General features: G+C 39.7%; 1 protein-coding gene across 2 annotated transcripts; it reads left to right on the forward strand.

The window, feature by feature from the left end:
* The first annotated feature begins 461 nt into the window (after positions 1-461).
* IL12B (interleukin 12B) lies at positions 462-17,411 on the forward strand. 2 transcript variants are annotated; one of them, XM_054079786.1, is made up of 11 exons: positions 462-578; positions 4,437-4,633; positions 6,247-6,317; positions 6,399-6,582; positions 8,949-9,030; positions 10,973-11,254; positions 12,166-12,283; positions 13,490-13,683; positions 14,495-14,640; positions 15,951-16,072; positions 17,204-17,411. In XM_054079786.1, the coding sequence occupies exons 5-11, from the start codon at positions 8,949-8,951 to the stop codon at positions 17,205-17,207; spliced, it is 948 nt and encodes a 315-aa protein (XP_053935761.1). In that variant the 5' UTR covers positions 462-578; positions 4,437-4,633; positions 6,247-6,317; positions 6,399-6,582; the 3' UTR covers positions 17,208-17,411. The 2 variants fall into 2 exon arrangements, with proteins under 2 accessions (XP_053935761.1, XP_009563330.1); XM_009565035.2 differs by lacking the exon at positions 17,204-17,411 and having other exon boundaries at positions 15,951-16,076.
* Positions 17,412-18,111: the final 700 nt, after the last annotated feature.

Raw genomic sequence — 18,111 nt, forward strand, 5'->3', positions numbered from 1 at the left:
CAATTCTGACGTTGACAGAAGTTACAGAAGTGAATGTCATATTGCAAAGCAACCACTGGAGTCATTTCAGAAATTTTCTTTGACTTCCACAAGTTGAGGGATGCTTCAGTGGTTCATTTGTGAAACGTCTTTGCTTTCCAAATAGGCCTCGTATGACCTCATTCATTAACAGTCATAGGAGGAGTTAAAGCTCTTATTACATAATTTAAAATATCTTTTTACCACCTGGAATTTTCTGATAGAAGAAAGGTTTGTTCGTTCTTTGTAGAAACATTGCAGGCAAGGGTGGGTGGTGAGAGGGGAATAAAAGGTGCATTTGGAGCAGAAGACAATGATATTTTCTGACTCCTAGAACATTTCATTCAGAAGTCTTGGGCCATTCCTGGAGAAAGACCTGTTTTCCTCCCTTCTCCTCTAAAGAAGCATTACCTCTATATCCAGATTTCTTATTATTTAAATGATATAAATTTAAATTTAATTATTTCTTTCTCATCTAAGATACCCCAGGTACCTCTGAGCCTGAAAATCCAAGTGCCAAAATGAATTCTTAGAGCTGCTGAAACACTAATCAGAAAAAGGTAAACTATCCTTCAAATACTGTGCTATTAAGTGAAAGGCGAGTGGTTAAAAATACAATATTCCATGTAATTCTACAACAATGACAACATAATAATTCCTGAAATAGAAAAGATCTGTAAAAGGTGTTGTTATAACCAGTTTCTGTCTCTCTCTAAGACACGTTTAACCTTTGCAGTTCTCTTCTGCTCTACTTCTATTTTGCTTAAGGTGGCTCACTTGAAACCTTTGTTTGAAGTGTATGCGTTAGAAGTACGTCACTTCCAGTACAAAACTGATATGTATGACAAAGTTAATTCCCACCTATCAACAAACATCTCTTGTAATGTTATCAAATACATGTATTTCATACTAGAAAATTAATTAATGTCTCAGGAAAGTAATTGATTTATTTTAGATGATTAATATAATTCCAAAACCTTAGAGTAATTTCTCATTAATTTCTCCAACTGAATGTTAGAGTAGATGGTTCTACTTCTTCTTCAGTGTGATGCTATAGTTCTCTAGTTTACCTTTCTCCTGCATGGGTCTTTCTGCTGCTGCGGCCAAGGAATAATTGAAGAGCAGTACGCCAGCATCAAAGCATTTTCCATACCATTTAATAGATGCTCCCTATTAACTGTCCACATTGGATTTATTTTCCTACATTGCTTGACCCTAACACCAACAGAGAAATCTTAATTATTAAGTGGCTCTTGATAAAGTAAATATGACTTTTTCAGGGATGTTCTTATGACCTGAAGTACTGTGATGGTCTGCACTGGTTGTTGCCTCCTTTGTCATCTTCAAGTTTATGCAGAAAACTCCCATTGTTTCCTGTAGACTTGTTGATCACAGTTCAATAGTGTGATTCTGGGTTTTAAAGACTGTCTTGCCCCTTCACACATCCATTGCTAACAATCACTGGCTCTAAAAATTGTGACCAGTGTCTCTACCTACCTACTTACTTTTCCCCGTCATGTCTTAAATCAGCTGAAATTCCTTTCAGCATAATACAAATCACAAGTACGTCATGAGGCTCTCTGCACAGATACTCAGCTACTGAATTTGTTACGCAAGGATTTTATCCTTGCCTGTTACTAACTTATCGTGAATAAACCCCCCAAAATGCTATATACAATCTTAGAATTGCAAAGGAATCAAGTGTCCTGCCTCCTTTGTATGGAAGTTGTCTGACAAACAAGAAAATGGTGCTTGAATTTAAGTCAGTAATTTACTACTGGGTTTTTCCCTTTACTTTCTGTTTGATATGTTATTTCCCCCACCCCCAGCACTATATCATGGCGACAGTGGATTTCAAATGGTTGCAACATCACTCTCAAGAGATGAGCGGACCTCACGTCAATCCTACAGTTGAATGTAGCATATCGGATTTATCAAACATAAACAACAGATTTATGATGGAAATGGACTGAAGTAATAGGAAGCATTGCATTGGACTGCATTGCATTGCATCCAAAAAGAAAGCAATGAACCATCTTCGCACATATGTTCTAGGGGAGGAACTGCTGTGCTTTCCCATGTTAAAGAGGACTGGTATCTCTATAGTTCTGCAATGAATCTTACAGAGATCCCACTTTCTTTTGTATCTGTGCCCTATAGTTTCTGAGTGACTATAAAGATTTCTGAAAGCACATCACAGTCTTAGGTATCCGAATCCCATTGACCTTCTGGCGTCTTACTTTAGAAAATGTGATTTGGTTCTTAAATCGCTCTAGAAATGTCATAAGTCATTTTGCTTTTATTTTATCCTTATGCAGGGTAGTACTAGCTCCTTCCTTGCATTGTTCTTTTACTTCTAACATTGTCCCTAAATACAGACTGCATGTATAACAGGGTCTGTGTAGAGACACCCAATGCATTGTGAGTTATAAGTTGACTGGGCAGATGTGGATTTACTGGGAGAGAAGGGAATAGAGATGAAACCCCTTCTTCCCACTTATCTTCTTTAGCGTCAGTTAGTGCTTTACCTCTACATGTTTTTTCTATCTGCGTTCAGCCCTACACTAAACAACACTTAGCTCTAATCTGAAAGTTGATTATCTATGTTAGCATGATACTGGCCAATCGCTTAGCTCAGGCCATAGTAAAGGTATTGTGCAATTTCTACTCTGATGGCAGTGGATGGCCTACCAGCTTGGAGCACAAATGTGGTAAACATCTTACTGTCCTCTCCAACTAAGGAGAGATATCTGAAGTCCTCATCCTGGGCAGCTGTTCTAGTTCTGTCATAAAGCAAAAGAATCACTGTTGTATAAAGCTTGGATTTTTTTTTTTTTATTTTTAATAGAAGAGGGAATGTATTTTTCCCCTTTGTTTTTTTTGCATTTGTCTCAAGCTTTGATCTTGGTTCACTGATTCCACATAGTAGCTCACAAGTGGAATTCTTTAGGAAAGTTCATTGGAATGCTAATATTACACAGTGTTTCCTGACAAAGTCACATAAATCACTGCTTAGTGAGTTATATATGTATAAGAACAGAGTTCCCTTCTAAATGGTACTACATTAATAGTAACAGTAATAAAACCTGATCTTTCGCACTAATCTCCAGATCAATATCCATGCAAAATTAGCCAGATGCTGAAAGAAATTAACTATAGAGGAATCATACTAATTACACAGTTTATATAAATTTTCCTTTTACTAATGCTGCACAGGTTCTTCCCTGGACTGTGGTGAAATAACTGTGTCATTCCACAAAGCAAATATCATCTGCCCTTCAAAAGAAAGGAAAACTATTTTCAAATGGGACATTTCTGCCAAAAAAAAAGGAGTGTTGCCATTGCACTAGAGGAAAGCAAAACGTGGACATAGAGTTTCCACCATTCTCTTTCAGTGTCATAGGGGAAGTAGGATAAAATGATGGGAGAGAATCTGCTCTCCTCCAAATTTCCCCTTAAGACTACATGAGCTCATAATGGAAAACCAGGCTGTCATCAAAAGATATTTTCACAATCTCTATGTTTTAATATTTAAAAATTCCTCTGATGGATCACAGCAAACTATCCCATCGTGGAACTTCCACACAGATGTCTGTGCTCCATAACTGGCATCTGGGATTCTTGACATAAAGCTTGGGTACTGTATTACTCCTTTTGTCCTCTTACAATGACCGAGCTAAGGCAATGCTCTATGCATGTGTATGCAAACATCCACCATGAAAATGTGTATTTATTTCTATTATCATTAACTTTTCATCTTTCAGAACTGAGTAGGCATTTAAAGGCTACCACCAGGTTGGGCAGATGATTAAGCTATGCATCAGTGACGTTACAGTGAAAAAAGAAAAGCCAGTAGGCATGGCTGACACAAGCAAATAGATACGCTAAGATGGGTGGAGAAATAACTAGGCAACACTTATGTAAAGTTACTTGTCCCCATATTCGTCTTCTCAGTGACTGAATGCGGCTGTCAGGTTTTCCCGGTCATTGCTGTCTTGCTGTTAAATGCGTGTTATCACAGAGTTTTGGAATTGGTCTTCAAAGGGTACAAAGCGTTGCCTGATCTTAATTCAGCATGGGCTCTTTCTCACTTTTGAAAGGGCAGCTTCCCTGAGGGCTTCCCAGAGGCTGCAATTAGAACAGGCTGAGCCTACGAGGAGAAAGGGGGGGTCACTGTTCACTGAGGCTTCCTCCCTGCCCTTGTTGCAAGGTGTCCCCTGAGAGGAGATGCAGATGAAAGGGAATATGGTGCACAGCCCAGCCTCCTTCCTCAAAGGCAGTCAGGGACCAGGATCAGAAGGAGTCAGTTTTGTCACCTTGAACAGTTGGAATACCTTTCACTTGCCTGTGCCCCAGCTGTTTCTGCCACATCTTCCTCAATGTGCTTTCTTGGATTGCTCTTCTCTCTTTCTGAACAGTGAAATAATGGCAGAAGAAATGTCAGTGCCTGCATGGCCCACCTTTGGCAAAATAGCCTGGATAACAACAGCTGTTAAGAGAGGAGCTGGAATATAAACTACGTACATGAATGGAGGGTGCAAAACTGCCTAAGAAGACATTTGTCCCAAATGACCGTGTAAGAGAGGAAGATGAGCACCAGCCAGATGCAAAGTTGGTACGCGTGCTTGTAAACACATGCATTCTTCCAATGTGTGTGTGTAAGAGCATGTGTATGTGTGGGAAGGGGAGAGCAGAACTTTTGGGTATAAGAGAAGGTATCAATTAACATTTTGATGGTGCTCAGTTCTCTTGGTTTGTCTGTTACATTATTGATGTGGATCTTAAATGAATAGTTCAGTGGTTGCTGGTCAGTTCTGTCATGAATAAAGCACTTTGATCCAGAATCAGTATGTGGCATTGTGAAGGGAGCAGTTTCCTCTATGACAGAGCTGCCACTTCAAACCTGTTTCAGAGAGCTGTGCTCACAGCCTGCAGTCCTCTCCCTCTGCCCTTGCCCAGCTCTGGCTGTGCGATCTAGCAAAGAAAAGTCTGTGGCTGACGTTTGAGTAACAGATTGGGTCCATTGGACTCAACAGGGAAGCTGTTAGGCCACCCTGAGATCGCAATGCTCTGGTTTGGTATTTTGTCAGATGGGACGGAGTTAAAGCTTAGCTGCCAAAGGTGTGTGTGATCCTACTCAAGCGGAGTTTCTTTGAACGGGATGGCTAGATTAAAAGACTCCCTTGGTAACACTGTACATTTGTGTAAAGCTTTCAGCACAGTTAATCCAAAGCCCTGAAATGACCCCTCCTTCGAATTAAAGCACGCCACCCTCGCTGCTGTTTGCCTCCCAGATGTGTGCCAATGAGCAGCAGCCCCGTGTGCTGGGAACTGCTGGTATTCATAAAAAGTTTGTCTCACTGCTAATTTGGGTTGTTCCTCCTTTTGTTTTATGTTCTCGCCACATTTGTGGGCACCAAGTACGTAGCCCATTGCAGATGATTGTGTCTCTTCGTCTGTGTGAAGGACTTACGACAGTCCATTGACTATAGTAGAAGTAGAAGGATCAGGCACCAGCTTTTCATTGCTAGATTGCCACTTTATAGCTTTAATTCTCAGCTGTGGGGATGCTCCTGTCACATAGGATAGAGCTGTGTCTCTTTATGAATTCCTAAAGCATGTCAGAATGAATTTCAAATCTTTTTATTTTGTATTTATAGGGAAAGTCTTTCTCCTTGCTTATAACTTTTCAGTCATCCTATATAGGTTTGGAACAGGGCTAGAAGAACAACTCAATTTTCGTTTGCCTGACAAATAAAGCAAATTGTTTTCCAGTTCACAAATAATTAAAAAATAAATAGAAACTTCTTCCTCGTTTTCAAAGTATATGTTATGTATGGGGCTTCTCCTATGCTTGAGTACAGGTCTAAAAGCACCATCAGTTTATAAAGGAAAAACATAGATTATATTTTAAAACTGCAACATAAAATAATGTGACAATCTCAGAATTTTATCTCTGAGCCAGAATTAATTGTTTGGGTTTTGGTTGACTTAAGTCTCAATTATTACAATAATTACAATTCTAAAACAGTGATTAAACATCAGTTTTCCCTTAGATCTAGTTCTGATTGATGTGGTAGCTGGGATTTTATTTCATGTAATTACCTCTTTTGTGCTTATCAGATAGAAACATTTTTAGTTTATTTAAATTTCTCTTTCTGTCTTCATAATCTTTTTCCCATCGGACAGTTTGGGAAGTTTATTTAGTCTACATTTACTCTTCCTTAGGTGATGAACTGGCAGTAGGAGAGAGAAAGAAAATCAGGCAGGAAAAGCAATGCCTCTGGCATACCATAAAGGTCAGCGTAACAATCTCATAATCTCATTTCCTCTTTAAAGTTTACCTGGGAGTCCCAAACATTTTTTTTTTTTTGCTTTAGGTCTGCCACTATGTAAAAAAGGAACTCAAGCCACGTGTTGCAATTCTGTGGTATTGCGGTGAAACAGAGCATCCCTTTCCTTTCAGAGTTTACAAGTATTTATAAGGGAGCCAGCGCTTTGCTTCCTTCAGATCACAAAACCGACCTGCCTGACAACTTCAGCTAACAGACATCACAGGAAAAGGTGAGAATTCCTTTTTTCTCTAACACTGGGGCAAGACAAGTCTGGCACCAGCTGCTTCAGATAAAACTTTTGAAAACTTAAAATTATGTATTTTAAAGTGTATTTGAATAGTTGTCACGACATTTCTCTCAGAAGAGCATTTTTATGCCTATGTGCCTGAAACGCACGTAGTGTCTGTATGTATATAACTCATCAGATTGCTCCCTAACAGAATAACTAATGCTGTAAGGGAATAATCTTGTGTATTTTGTCAATATTCATGTTGTTGGGGTGTGTGCATCGACAAATACATATTTACGGTCAGACCATTCTCTATTCTAAAAAAAATGTAGCACCCCTGCCTTGGGCTGAGGCAGGTCCAGATGCGAGGAGGTCCTTTCTGACATAAATTATTCTGTGATTTTCAGTGAAGGAATCTGTGCCAATTTACAGCAGCTCATGCTGTAATCGTATCACAGGGAACACATGACGCTGGCATGGAGTCCTCGTCTATGAAGTGCTTGGGCAAATGCACCAATCAGTTGTGTTCAGAAACTGAGTTTATTTCTCATTAATTTTTCAAAAGCTGAATAATTTTCCATTAGAATTGTTAACTTTTTTTTAGTCAAAAACCTGAATCGTGAAGCTTCTCCCTAAAATCAGGAGAAACTCTTCTGTTTTCAAGGTTTCAATTTTGATGAAAGGTTGACACAGAAAAGAAGGCATGTTTTACACCCTTCTCCTCCTCTAAGTTTTAGTTGATATTTCAGATATTGGTTTTATGAAGCATAGTGATGAATGCCATGTTATAATGAAAGAAATTAGCATCTTTCAGAAAGTTGAAAAATGTATTTTTCCTTCATAAATTACAGATAATTCTGCCTCCAGCAGAAAAGCATCAGGAGCTAAGAGTGTTTGCCTTTTAATGGGGCAATATACTGCTGACAGGCTGCCTGAGAGCATCTGACCAGAGCATCTGACCTTGCACTGAGGCTCGCGCCTCTCTCCGAGTTCAGATGCAATGTGAGGTGGTTCCTCTCCTCGATACTCTTCCCAGACACTACATTTATAGCTTCTGGTCCCATTAGTAGCTGTGTTGTGTGGTGTACAAAATCAGATGGTACGCTCTCTTGGCATCGGTCCAGAGACAGCTGACTTCTGATCAAGAATAAGGACTGCTAATAATAGCAGAAGCTGCCAGATTTGGTGCACATAGAAATAGACACATACTATTTCTCCAAAACTCAGATGACAATGTTTCATAGCACGTGAGAAGAAATGAGGACTACTCCCCTTTCACTGGTAAAGACTGATGAAGGAGGAAAAAAGCCAAGCCACTTAATTTTGTGGTTTTTTTCATGTGCATTCAGACTCCCACTGATAGAATAGACTTTGAAATATATATTCACCAATCTCTTTTCCTAAGTCATGCTCCTATGCATTTGGCTTACTCTCTAGTTGAAAAAGGTCTGAAAACATATCCAAATATCTGTCCTTGAAGTGTTTTATGCACCCAGCGGTTACTACAACATTTGGCAAATGTGTTTTGTGTTTCATAAGGAGCTCTAGCTGTATTTTGAATTCAGGACAAATATATATCTATATATTGTATATGCAGCTATATACTTGTATATTCTCAAGTGCGATATATGTATATGTCCCAAATAAACACAGCACCAATTATATACATGTCCAGCCACTTCTGTAAATATAGCTGTGGCACTACATTTTGTAGGAATTTTGCCTGAAATAGCTTGCAAAATTGGTTAGACTTCGCAACCTCGGGTAGATAGTAGAACTGTTACCAGCTAGACAAGTCAGAGTTGAGATCAGCTCTATACTGCATCATTGACACTGCTGTCGCTTGTTACAGAGATCATGAAGACCAGCAAAACACTTCATCAGGTCCTCCATTTTATTCACAATCCTTTCTTTTAATAGGACTACTAACATGCTTAAACCAAGGAATATATTTATAAGCTTTGTATGATGGGAATTCAGTGTCTACTGATCCTTTATTCATGCAGTCAGGCTCATTGGCATCAGCAGGGCTTTTCTTGCTTGAGGAATATTTAACTGAGGGACTTGGAAATGTTTCTGAGCTTCTGACTGTATAAGGGCCAAGACCTAAGGACACGACAATTTCCCCTAAGTTCTGTGATTTTTTTCTCTGAACTGGTTTGCGGTGTCAATAGCAAGCAGATCAAACCCGAAATCTCTGGTACAAACATGATATGCAATTTTTATGCTAAGTGTTCTTAGAATGGGAGAATGTTTCTTAGTTCAGTGGAACTGACTGTCTTTTTCTTATCGTGTCCAGTATTGAGCTCAATTTCAGTACACACTATAATCCTCAATGAAATTTAGTAATTTTTTTTTCCCTGCAGATGTCTCACCTACTACTTGCCTTACTTTCATTATTTTCCTTTGCTGCCCTTCTGGAAGCACAGTGGAAACTGAGGGACAATGGTAAGCAGCCTTCACTTACTGAGACCTACAGGTGACTATAGGAAACAAGGATATTTCAGAATTATCCTTGTGTCCACCAGTACAGAATTTGTTAATTATAGTGTCTTAGGCCAAAGTTCTTGCTATTTGTTTCTTCCAATTTGTTAATGAAGAGTTAGCCAACTAATTGGTATCAACTGAATAAATACAAGTCCTAAAATGTTGTATAACCACCATTCTCAATACTGCTTTAGAAACCGTCTTATTTCCTATTCCCTGTTCTCTTGTTTCAAAAGTTTCAATCATGCAATCTGGAAGCAGAAGCAATATCTTGTGACTTAGGTAATGGCCCACAAACAAACAAGCGATGAATTGTCAAAAAGAATATTTCACAGTAAAATCTAAAACTTAGAAATAGTTAATGCAACTTTTCTGGTAAATAACTTAAATGCAAATACATTTGTGAAAATGGGGACAGTGATAAGCAAACCTTTTGAATGACTTACCAGAAAACTGGGCTAAATTCAGATAATCAAATCTACTATTCTTATTCACCCAGTGTAGCTCCATAATCCAGGCTGTCTTCAATGCAATTATCCAAAAAGAACCCTAATCAAAATAAGAAAAGCATTCTCAGATAATTGTGTTTTATTTGTGAAAAGTAATTAAATTACTTTTCCCCATATCTTTACGTTAAAAATTATTTTTCCTGTGGGTCACTTGAGCAATACCATAGTGCTGAAAAACTGCAAATGTGTTTGCCAATGTTGAGAATAATCTTGGTGCTTGAAATCTGTAAGATGTACCTTGCCTGTGCTTCAAATATCCATAAGCTGCTTGCTCAGCTTCCAAGCTTCCTGCAGTTGCATCTTTTCTGCTATTTTGGATTCAGTGTTTGACATGCATTTCTTGGTGTTTCTTCTCCCAAGTGACGGGACAGGACAAGGGGGAATGGCCTCAAGCTGTGCCAGGGGAGGTTCAGGCTGGACATCAGGAAAAAATTTTTCCCAGAAAGGGTCATTGGGCACTGGCAGAGGCTGCCCAGGGACGGGGTGGAGTCACCTTCCCTGGAGGTGTTTAAGGGATGAGGTGCTGAGGGACATGGCTTAGAGAGAGTTAGGAATGGTTGGACTCGATGATCCAGTGGGTCCTTTCCAACCTGGTGATTCTATGATTCTTTGTGGTAAAGTCTTAAAGCTCTCATTCTGGCAGTGCAATGCTCTGGTGAAAAAGTCTTAGAGCTCATTCGAACTCTGATTGCCTGAGCTGAGTGTTTGCTGTGGTGTCAATTCACTAGGAAACAAATTTTTTATACTTCTTGCATTTAGAGTAGTGTCTGAGAGCACTGGATATCATTGGGGAGCCTCTGACAGCAGAAGCATATCTGAGCAATAACAGTTAAATTTGAGAACTGTTGCCACACAGAAGTGTAGGTAAAGCTCTACAGCTAACCGCGGCAAGCAGATAATAGAAGATAATATTTCTTCCACGGAATTGTTCCAAATTATTTTGTTATGTGGTGTCTTCTACTTTGGAAAAACCAGCAGGGCACTTCAGAGTTACAAGATGGCATTTAGAAGACCACATCTCCCTGTTGCAGTCCACTCACCTCTGCAGCAGCTCAGGCATCCCCTATCTCTTAGTAATTGCTCCATTTGGACCAGAGTGATAGAAGTACAGATTGTTCCCTGTAGAAAACGGAAAACAGCATCAGCTACAGGCAAATAAAAACCACTTATCGGAGCTCCCCTGCATCCTATCGCTCACTCACAGACCTGTAATGCTGAAGAGGGCAAAGCATCATAGCTTTGCACCATAGCAAAGCACCACAGTAGAGAGGTTTTAGCAGTTTTTACTGTTTTTTAGCAGTTTAGGAGAGTAGAGCTGTAAAAAAGGGCTCAGTTTAATCTTCACATTGTTAACAATGAGTAGCTGCTAACGTGTCCTTCTCTGCACTGTCCAGTGTACGTCATAGAATCAGAGTGGAATGACGAGACACCAGCTAAAAGAGTGGAGCTCACCTGTAACACGTCTGATGAAGCACTGCCAGTTTACTGGAAGAAGGACACAGCACTGAAAGGAACTGGAAAGACTCTGATTGCCGAAATGAAAGAGTTCCCAGATGCTGGCAACTACACCTGTCTGACAGCTAATACCCATGAAATCATCAGCTATGTGTTCTTCCTTATTACTAAAATTGACTCCAACGGGCAAATGATAAGATCAATTCTGAAAAGCTTTAAAGGTACATCATAAGACGATGTGATGTATCTTGCTTAGCTTTGTGCATTGGAGCTTTGTGAGGACAAAAGGAAGCTCTCTGGAGAAACGCATGAGAAATATCTACTTTAAAATGGGTCCTCTTCAAATTCTTCATTGATGGTGAAAGGCGAATGATTACTTTTGTGTGTGTATGTGTTGCAGCTGATGAGCAGTATAGGAATTGGTTGCCATGGGATTAATTTAGGACTCTCTAGACCTGTAGGAGGGAGAGATGTTAGGAATTATTAGATATGAAATATCAATACCACACCACTGCTTTTCTGGTAGGGGAACAATTGACTTGCTTCCATCTCACAGACCAAGCACTTGAGAGACTTTACAAAACCAGGACTACATGATTTGTTAGAAACAGGAGCTGACCCAGATTTTAAGTGCTGTCATTAGGATTTCTCCATTCACAGCTAAACTAAGTACAGCATAGCTGAGTCCTCATTCATTTCTCACACTGGAAATATTCCGTATCAAGTGCCCTGGTGTGTGGAGGTGTGAGATTATCCACTGCACAGGGCAACAAATACAGAGGTTTATCAACTTAATAGCTGCAATGTTTCTTTGCGAAAGGAACAATGGATTTGCCAATATAAATCTCTTACTGAAAGCTATCTGCAACGGCTTGGGTATGCTCTAGCTCCTGTTAATAGCCACATAGATGTGGTTAATGTGGTGCTATGTAAACCAGCCTTCAGCCACTAACACTGGTTATGGGGCTTTTTAAGTACCGGTGGCTGCCCAGTGGGCAGCATTAGACTGTGCCTGTGCACCCACCGCCTGACAGAGCAGATGGGAGTCTATAAAGAATTGCTGTTTTCTCTCTGCTTTGACTATTTTGGCAAAAGAGTAAATAAATCACGTTTTCTTTCTTTTTCCATCTAGAGCCGAACAGGACATTTTTAAAATGTGAAGCAAAGAACTACTCTGGAATTTTCATATGTTCATGGATGACAGAAAATGAGAGTCCAGATGTAAAGTTCACGATCAGAAGTCTAAAAGGGTAAAGGCTTGTACTTTCCTCAACAACCTCATAGTAAGGCCGGAACACTCCTTTGTGTTACTCTGTGTAGGAGATCCTGGATTTTAGGCATTGAGGATGTGTCGAAGGCAAGGAATCCCACTTCCAGGGGCTGAATATCTGCAAAGTGTTTTGAGCCATCACTGGGACTAATGTACTAATAAGGGCATGGAAGTTGCTCAGAAATTAATAAAGACTTGAAAATGGAACAACCCCCACTGGACCGTTACAGCTGCTATGGCACAGCCGCAGAATAGCTTAAGCAATAGCAAAAAGAGTTCATGCAGAGGAGAGAGAGAGAGAGAGAGAGAGAGGAAGTTGAGCCAAAAGGAGAAACAATCATAGCACTGAGTCCCTTTGCAGCAGATCCAGTGGAATTAAAAGTGTGGGAGGCTGCACCCACTGCCAAAGCCACATGTCCACTGACAAGTCTCTGTTGAGGAACACTGCAGAAACCTGTGAGGGAAATATGAGAGGGGAACCTTGTGGGGATTTCCTACCTCCCACTACTCTTAGGGGTTTCTCCAAAACATGGAGTGCTTGCTTGAGCAAATGTTACTTTGGTCCATTAGAGAAGAAACAACTGTGAAGTGTTTTATTTTGCTGAATGCAAAAAATAGAACCAGGTAATACTTTATATATGGCTTTTGTTACTTATTTTCCAAAGGATAAATTTTAACTTTCCCTTATTTTTTTCAACAAGGTTTTGGAAAGTGCTAAGGAGCAAAGTAAGATACTAAGAGCTTGTTACGGGATGGTGGTAATAAGAAATGAGATATCTTCTTTTAGTTTTAAACATTAATTCCTTCTGCTAGGGCAGGGGGGCTTTTTGTGATTGTATATTAATATGTAATACAGCTCTGAAAATGTAAGAATTCTCACTGAACTGTTTCTGCAGCTGTTGAAGCAAAGCTGTAAAGTGATACAGGCAACAGCAAAACACGGAATCATAGAATAGTTAGGGTTGCAAGGGACCCTAAAGACCATCTAGTTCTCCCCCACCTCCCACTGGATCAGGCTGCCCAAGGCCCCATCCAACCTGGCCTTGAACACCTCCAGGGATGGGGCAGCCACAGCCTCCCTCGGCATTTATTACATTATTACCTTACCAACTACATCATATCTTTGTGGCAACACATTCTCAGAACAAACCAGCATTTCCCGTACATTTCTCTGTTCTGTACTCAGCTCTCAAGGTGATGTAACCTGCAGCACCCCCGTAGCTCGCACTGACGAAGCAGTGACCGAATACACAGCCCAGTGCCAGAAAGAAAACTACTGTCCATTTGCTGAAGAGCACCAGCCAATTGAGATGTTCCTGGAGGTCATTGATGAGGTGGAATATGAGAACTACACTAGCAGCTTCTTCATCAGAGATATTGGTGAGTAGACCAGGAATCACTATTAATGCTTAGCTTTATTCTTGCTGCTGATAGTGAAACTAACAATAATAGCTGATCAAACCAAGCTTGGGAATTCCTGCTGTCTTCTACTGTAAACCTATACCAAGCCCCTAGTTACAGGAACAGGGGAAAACAATTCTTAGCAGCAGTCTGGAAGAGGATGAGGAAGTGAAGAGTCAACATCTCCCTTACTTGTGACCTCCAACTCTCTCAGCCCCATATCTCCTAAAATCTTCTGTAGCCTTCTTTATCAGATGGGCATGTTTTGGAAAGGGTATGTGGGAGAAGTCAGAGAATAACCAATAACCCAGCAGACTCTTCTCTGAGAACTGCAGATTTACTCAGGTAGTGGTTAATGCTATGCAATTTTACTCCTGATGCATTCTTAGAAGTGGGTATCCAGGGCAGGTTAATAGAAACCAACAGGAAATAAGAGGACTGGTTGTGACCATGATGTCACAGGGCACAGGAAAATAAACCAGCATCATAAAGAAACAGATGTTTTGCTAAATACCCTAATGGTCAGCAGGGTTTGAAGATGTTCCTGTGTGTCCAACTGAGTCCTCTGCAACAATTCAGGAAAAAAGGGATCTTACCCAGAAAGACTATGGGAGTATACTTAATTTTTCATAGGAACCATATAAGACATTCTTACACATCATCACTACTCCTCTCTTAATCTCATGGAGGCTCCCAAAGCTGATTCCTATAAAACTAACTATAGCAGCACACCAACATCTCATATTATGCTGCTAATGTGAATTGATTCCTTGTATATTTTCTCTTGTAGTAAAACCCGACCCACCCCAATGTCAGTATGTGGCCACAAATGGAACAGTGACCTGGACATACCCCACAACATGGAGCAAACCAAAGTCCTACTTCCCTTTGACTTTCAGGGTCAAAGTTGAAAGTACAAAGAAACACGAAAGCCAGGTAGAGATATAACACTTGAAAAAAACAATTTTCTTGCTTGAACAGACCACAGAAATAATATAAGCTTAGTATGCAAGAATCATGGACTAGAATTAAAATTTTAAAAGGGTGGGGGGTTCAAATGTGGCAAGGTTCATCCTGGCAGAAAAAGACCTCCTTCACAGTTCTATGAGTAAGATCCAAACAACGCGCTCTGGGTGGATGCAACCCTGATGTAATTGGGGAGGTAAAATCATGTCCAGCATTGCATAGCTGTGCTAACATGAGAAAAGTATTTACTAATTCATTAGTAGGCAGTATGGGTCCTAATGTGGGAAAATCCCAATTTCCAAATCAAGAAATGTAGGACCTGTTGCACTGATTTCCTCCTCTGTTGTTTGTACCTGGATAGCTCAGAGTTTTCTTACAGGCGTATGTCAAATAGGGAATAAGTGATTCATTTGGCAGCAGTTCTGTGGACACTGGAGAAGGGTACAGTCTTTTCCACTCACTTTACAGTGATAAGTTAATGGTTAACTAAATGTTGATACTCTGTATTAGCTTTAAATCATAAAATTATTTTGCTTCCTCTGCTAATGTTCACGGATACACTAAAGGGCAGCAATATAGTGATTTGCTTAGGCTGGCAAAGAAATTAACTGGAGCAGAACCAGAAAGAAATACACTAAGCAGTTGACCACAGCGCAGGTCCATAACTGCAGCAGTGCTGCTCTTCCTTGATTCAGCAATCAGAAATGCAAACAAATATAATGATGGTTCCAGTTTGTCCACAAAAGACACTAAAGTACTTTTTGTATGTGAAAAAAAAAATAAGCAGGCTTGTACCAGCAGATGGGGCCGTTCCTCTAGTGCTGCCTATTTCAGTAGGGTTGTCTTGTACAATCCCTTTAGGTAGAGAAACTGGTGAGTCTACAGTGTTTCTTGTACAAGCCACAAGCCCTCAGAGGAAATTTCATTGGTACTGAAAATCGGAAACTTCTGGTTTTTACGGTTCCGGCTCTAGGAGAAGAAGGAGAAAGAGAAAAACCCAAATAAACAAATAAACCCTTTGTTTTAATGACAGTATCAGTTTAGGGGTTTGGATCACTTTACATCACTAACTTCTGTGGCAAGTGGGTTTTTTAGTTTGTTTCTACCGAGGCTCGAGGTCTCACAAGTCCTCGTGACTTTGGTATCTGCGGGCAAAGAGCAAAGCCTTTGAAATGACAGACCAGCAGTGGGGTGTTTGTGCTTGTTGCAATGTCTGGCACTTTCTTGTGTGTTCTGCTTGACCTTTACAATGCACTGATGGAGTTGTGCCCTCTGCATAGGTCTATGATGCTGACGAGCAGTCTTTTCAGATTCCGGAGATCGGCCCAAATGTCAAGATCTCTGTGCAGGCCAGGGATCGCTATTACAAGTCATCCTGGAGTGAATGGTCTTCACTTTGCAGGTAAGACTTAAAGCTTCTACTGGAAAAGCAAGGATGATTCCTTACCTAGGAGAGCAAGGACTCTATGGACTACTTCTGCTTTTTAAATACTTATTTATTTCACATTTCCACATAATAACTTTTGTCTCCTGAATGCCTTTTCATGAATAACCGTAAGAGAATAAATACACAAGTGTATTTGCTTAAAAAAAAATCAAGGAAACAATTAGAGTACATTTAACTCAGCAAGGAAATAATGGATATACGTTCACGGACATGGGTAATGTTATACCTAACTATGCAATTATATATTAATCTTTAAGAAAAATATTAGCATTTGGGTGTTACCAGTGTGACCCATGCTGATTTTTGCCCTTTTGTTCATTGATAGTTTATGAATCAATGTTGATTGTCCAAATACAGCAGGAAATCAAAATAGAGACAAATTTTGCAGGTTTTGCCAGCAAAATGAGAAAGGTAGTGAGAAAGAGAGATCTGTTATTAGAAAGAAAAGCTATTAGCAGCTTCTGCCTGTCCTAGGAATGGCTGTTTCTGTCTTCTGTGAATTTATCAGTGTTCTCTGACAGATCTAAATTACTCACAGCCTGGCTTTCCAGGTCAGAATATATTTGAAATACGGAAAGAGCCTCCTTCAGATCAACACCAAAAATAATATGCAGATTTTTTATCTTCTTTTTCTCTTCTTTTTTGTAATTTTGAGGTAGGTTTTTTTTCAGCTAGATACAGATGCAAAGCTCTCTGACCTCCAGGTTTTCTGAGTCACACTTGAAAAGTGTAAACCTGTAGCCCCATTGAAACACTTGAAGTGGGATGATGCTGTTCTGTGGATCCGGTTTCATTGGTACAGGGGCATTTATAGACAACAATGGGAACTGAAGGAAATTTTCTCAAGGGTCATAGCTGGACAGGTGCTTAACTCTCATCAGTTGAACCTGAATCCCTAATACTCATCAGACACAGGAGCTTCTCACTTTGCATTCTGTTATCCTGAGTGCTTTACAGAAAGTGATTAGTGATGTTTCACTAGATGGCTCCAAGCAGCAAAGCTTTATTGAGCAATGGACTAAAAAAGCTAGGTCTGAGGAAAATAAAGATAATTCTTATGTAAATTTCCTTTCTCTTATTTTACAGATAAGAAGTAAGAGATTCTAGGAGCTTGGCACAATATTCCTAAAGAAAGCAAAGAATGAATTAGCACAAGAACATAAGCATAATTAGAAGAAAAATTCTGCATTTGAAACTATTAAGAAGACATAAGATACCTTTCTTATAACACATTAATATGGTCCTAATTTGGCATTATTTCACTTTCCAAGATCTAAGTAGCCTCTTTAGCACACTCCATATTATATTAACACATATCGTATTTTGATACATTGCTGTCAGCTATTACTGCAGGTTCTGCATATCGCTGTCTTGCATTTATTTATTTATTTATTCACTCATTTATTTTATTTATTTATTTATTTATTTGATATGAATTGCAATGTCAGGCAATGGCAGTTGTTATTCAAACGTTTCATGTGTTAATTTATTTGGAAAGTATCTTCCTGAAAGAACTGGTTTAGTATTCCATTATGTAATTGTTTATTTATTTATTTATCTATTTATTTATTTGTTTGTTTTTATTTATTCTGTTTAAATGTACCAGCATAGAAAACCTTGGCTGCATGAGGCAGCTATGTATCATGTGTCAGGGCAATCCTTGTCTTCCAAGCTGATGGCAGATATTTTAGTAGAAGAAGGAGTTGCAAGTTCAGAGTCCTAGAAATGCTAACTCCTGCATTTTGTCAGCTGTCTGTGCTTACATCATGTTGATGCCCAGCTGGTGAACACTGCAAATGGTTGTTGCATGAGTGATCAACCACTCTCAAAGCCCTGTGTTTGCAGCTGAACCCAAGCTGCAGTAGAAGCAACGGGAGTGCTGGTGTGGAGGCAGCTTCAAGGGTAGGTGGTTGAAAGAGTCCTGTTGCCACCTCTCATGAACATGAAAGGAAATGGGAGCCAGTAGCTAAATATAACACCTCCTAAACAAAACT

The sequence above is a fragment of the Cuculus canorus genome, chromosome 14, assembly GCF_017976375.1.
Source record: "Cuculus canorus isolate bCucCan1 chromosome 14, bCucCan1.pri, whole genome shotgun sequence".
In the NCBI taxonomy this organism is placed as follows: domain Eukaryota; kingdom Metazoa; phylum Chordata; class Aves; order Cuculiformes; family Cuculidae; genus Cuculus; species Cuculus canorus.